This window comes from Geospiza fortis, unplaced genomic scaffold (genome assembly GCF_000277835.1).
Source record: "Geospiza fortis unplaced genomic scaffold, GeoFor_1.0 scaffold601, whole genome shotgun sequence".
Taxonomy (NCBI): Eukaryota; Metazoa; Chordata; class Aves; order Passeriformes; family Thraupidae; genus Geospiza; species Geospiza fortis.
Window position 1 is genome coordinate 57,651 of NW_005054566.1, and position 3,802 is coordinate 61,452.

Consider the following 3,802-nt stretch of genomic DNA (forward strand, 5'->3'; position numbering starts at 1 on the left):
GGGCGCTGCGGGACGGGACACGGCGGGAGCGGGGGGGCAGAACGGGAATGTGGGATAAAGGGATAATGGGATCCATGGGATGGGGTAATGGCATGGCATGGCATGGCATGGCATGGTAGGGGACAGAGATGGGGACAGGGGTGGGACAGGGTGTGACACCTTTTAGGACAACTTCAGCTTTAAAACTAGAGATCTGGTTGGCCAAAGCTGCTTCCTGCAGCCCCTCGGGCGCAGAGGGGAGCTCGGGGAAGCTCGGGCGGGGCTGAGGTGTCTGTGCCCAGGGAGGTGCTCGGGAAGCCCACGCTGAGCTCAGCTCCCTCCCCGTGCTGTGCAAGGCCAAAGGGCTCTGAGTTTTGTGCTGCTCACCTGTGGGGGAGTTGGTTCTGCTGCAAGGAGGAGAGTTACACTGTTGTATTGAGCTAGGATCTTACATTACACTGTGAGTAACAGCTCAGCCCACCTCTAATGAGGGGTTGCAGCTGCTCCCTCTTGCAGGGCTGTGAGTGGACAGATTGGCCAGCAAGGGCTCCTGTCCAGGCTGCTGTGGTTTGTGAGCCCGGGAACAACCCCAGAGCAGCTGTTTCTGTACTCGTGTGAGCCGCTGAATCTGCCCTGCTGGAAACAGGAGGATTGATTGCAAGAGAGAAAAAGCATGACCTGAAATAATATTGTAAAACATCTTTATTAGCTCACCATAGGACTGGAAGTACAAAAGCTTCCAGGTAAAACTCTGTCCAGTGAAAAAGACACGCAGGAAAAATGGTCAGGAAGCAGCTTATGAATTGCAAACACCCAGCGCTAAATAACAAATCTCTCGGCTGGGCAAGAAGTCCTTCCTGGTGTCCTGTGCTGCCTCACCAGGCCTGGGGTGTCCCAGGGCTGCGGAGCTCCCTGCAGGAGCAGCCGGGGCACAGCCTGGGCTGCTGGGGGCTGGCAGCCCTGCCCCGGCACAGCCCTGCCCAAAGGGTGCCAGGGCTGAGCTCCAGGGCACTGCCCTGCTCCCACCCTGAGCTCTGCCCTGGCAGCAATGCCCAGGTGCTGCTCTGAGCTGGGTCTCACCCTCTGCAGCAGCTCCCCCCTCCTGAACCCACACAGACAGGGGGGTGAAAGCCTCCTGCTGCTCCTGTGCCAGGTGTGAACCAGGCAGGAGCAGCCCTACAACGGGCAGGATCAGTCCTACAACGGGCAGGAACAGCCCTACAGCTCCTTCCCACAGACAGGATCAGCCCTACAGCTCCCTCTCGGGTTCCTGCACTGCTGATCCTGCTTGTCTGGAAGCACTTCCTTCCTTCCTCCCTTGCTTCCTTCCTCCCTTCCTTCCGGATGCTTCAGGGAGAAACATTTCCTTGCAGTCCAGGGGGTTGTTAGAAAAAGGCACCATTCCATGTTTTTAATGCTTTTAAACAAAGAAAAGCCACTGCATTCACTCCTCCCCTTTTGCTAGCTCCCAAGTGTTTTAACTCGCATTATCACTACTCACTGCTGACCAGACAATAATGAGTGAAGGAAGGAGTGACCAGACCTGGAGATTGCTTGCTCTGGAAACACGAATGGAAGGAGAAGGTTTGGATCTGCTTTTCCAGGACCCCTCTCACGGGGCCAAGTCCTGGGCAGCCCCTGGTTGGACCCCATTGGGGGGTGTTGGCCACGGCCTCGGTGGCGATTTTGGGGTGTTCTCAGTGAGTTCTTGGCCTGCACAGCCTCGTGCAGCGCTGGCTGTCCCCTCTCCGAGCTCAGCAGCAGCGTCCAGAGCCATCCCAGGTCGGTGTGGGATGGACAGTGTGTTATTGAGCTCTGCACCCCTCTCCTCCCACGCCCAGGGTGTCACCCCCCGGTCCCTGTGCTGAGGGACAGTTCTGTCAGCAGGGAGTGCAGCCCCAGCTCATCCAGTGACAGGGCCAGGGCAGGCCAAGGGAGAGCCCAGGGAGCTACTGGGCAGCCTGGGCGTCCTGCTCGCCCTCGTGAGGGTTCTTGCCGTCGTTCTGGATCAGCCTCACGATGTGGGTGAGGTCCAGGCTGCGCGTCAGGATGTCCAGCAGCATCTCGTCCTTCTGCACGCCCTCCATGAACTCCTCCAGGGACAGCTCGCCTGCAGGGCACAGAGATCTGTTAGACCCCCAGCCCTGCTGCTCCCTGCACCCCGGGACTGGCACAGACCCTGCCCTGTGCCCCAAAGCCCAGCACAGACCCTCCCAGGGCAGGGGGGAGCTCAGCCTGCACAGGGAGCCAGCCTCTGCCAGCTCTCCCAGCCTGGTGTTCTGGAGCGCAGGGAAGGGAGGGCAGGGCAGGGGCAGTGCCCAGGAAGGGCCTCACCATCTCCATTGATGTCGATTTTGTTGAACACCATGTCTGTGAACTCCTCTGCCGTCATCTTCTCGTTGCAGCGGTTGATGGATCGGATGGCCTGGGGGAGCGAGGGGCACAGGGTTACTGAGTGCTCTGCAGGGGTGTGGGTGTCCATCAGAACAAGTGGCCAAAGCACCAGACACAAAAGGCCAGATGCTTTTTCAGGGCTAAAACTTGTTTTCAGGCAGTTAGGCTTCGAAAGGAGCAAGTCCTGTCTGAAAGGCTGCAGATTAAAATCACCTAAAAAGGCCATCGATGCTTTACAAGATTTACTGGGCACGCTGGGGTAAGCCAGAAGCCATTCACCTCTGAAAACCCCTAGATTAAATTCAAGTGCTTATGTCAGCCCCAGTTTCAGTGCCCAGGGTTAAGCAAGCTGCCAGGGGAGGACGGGGGTGTGGGAGGCACAGCTGGCACAGCACAGCAGCAGCTCTGGGCAGGGTCTGTCGCTGACCATGGCATTCATGGGCTGGAAGCTCCTGTTGCAGCCTCCCTGCACCCAGGGCCCGTCGGGCAGGAATGGAGGAGCTGGCCCCACTCACTTTGATGATGTTCAGCAGCTCAGCCCGGTCGATGCAGCCGTTGCCATCCACGTCATAGAGCTTGAAATACCACCTGAGCTTCTGGTCCACCTTCCCCTTCAGCACCAGGCTCAGAGCTGCCACATACTCCATGAAATCGATGTAGCCATCCTAAAAGCACAAGGTTAGAAGCTAAGGTGAGGTTAAAAGCAGAGAGTCAGGCAATAAAGGATTCTCTTGGTCACTTCTGAAGTTCCCCCTGGAACTGGTCCCTCCACCCTGAGACCAGGGGCTTGTGGAGTGCAGTGGTGAAAGCCAAGGTGCCACCTGAACCTGGGCAGAAATGCTGTGGAATGATAGAATTACAAAGTCATAAAGGCTGGGAAAGGCCCCCAGATCAGCGAGTCCAGCCTTGCACCGTTCGGGGCTGGGGCTGGCTGGGTGGATGTGCCTTGGGCGCTGAGAGCTGGCCTGGGCTCAGGGAATTAACACACCAGGCATTAATTACCAGCCCAAAGCAGCGGGGATTCAGAGGTCAGAGAGGTTTATGCAGATGAGCCCAGATAAATTCCCCAGCCTCCTCCTGCCTGCACACACCTTCAGCTCCTTTCTCCTGCCTGGGGTCTCATTCCAGGAGAGGAGCAAACTCAGGAGTGACCCCAGCACGCTGCTGCCATCTCAGGCTGGTGTCCCTCTGTCCCTGTGCCATTGCTGTGCGTGCTCCACGTTTGGAGCACAAACACTTTTATCTTTGACTTTCCTGCCGGCTGTTTGCCCACCCCAGCTGGTGCCATGGTCTGGGGAGCCCAGCTGGACCCAGGATGGTGGCACCACTGCAGAGCTGCTGGCCTGAGCTCAGAGGCACCAAAGTGCCCCCAGACGCTGCCTGTAGCACTCACAGCTCCCAGGAGGTTGTTAAAATGCCCCCAGCCCCC

At 58.0% G+C, this 3,802-nt stretch overlaps 1 protein-coding gene across 1 annotated transcript in view; it reads right to left on the bottom strand.

Annotated features, from left to right (window-relative positions):
• Positions 1-1,928: 1,928 nt before the first annotated feature.
• GUCA1A (guanylate cyclase activator 1A) overlaps positions 1,929-3,802 on the bottom strand; it is a 3,301-nt gene continuing 1,427 nt past the window's right edge. Inside the window, exons 2-4 of the mRNA XM_005429666.1 lie at positions 2,889-3,038; positions 2,314-2,404; positions 1,929-2,089 (exon numbers count right to left, since the gene is read on the bottom strand). Of these exons, the coding sequence (XP_005429723.1) occupies positions 1,929-2,089; positions 2,314-2,404; positions 2,889-3,038 (402 nt within the window). The remainder of the gene's footprint in view (positions 2,090-2,313; positions 2,405-2,888; positions 3,039-3,802) is intronic.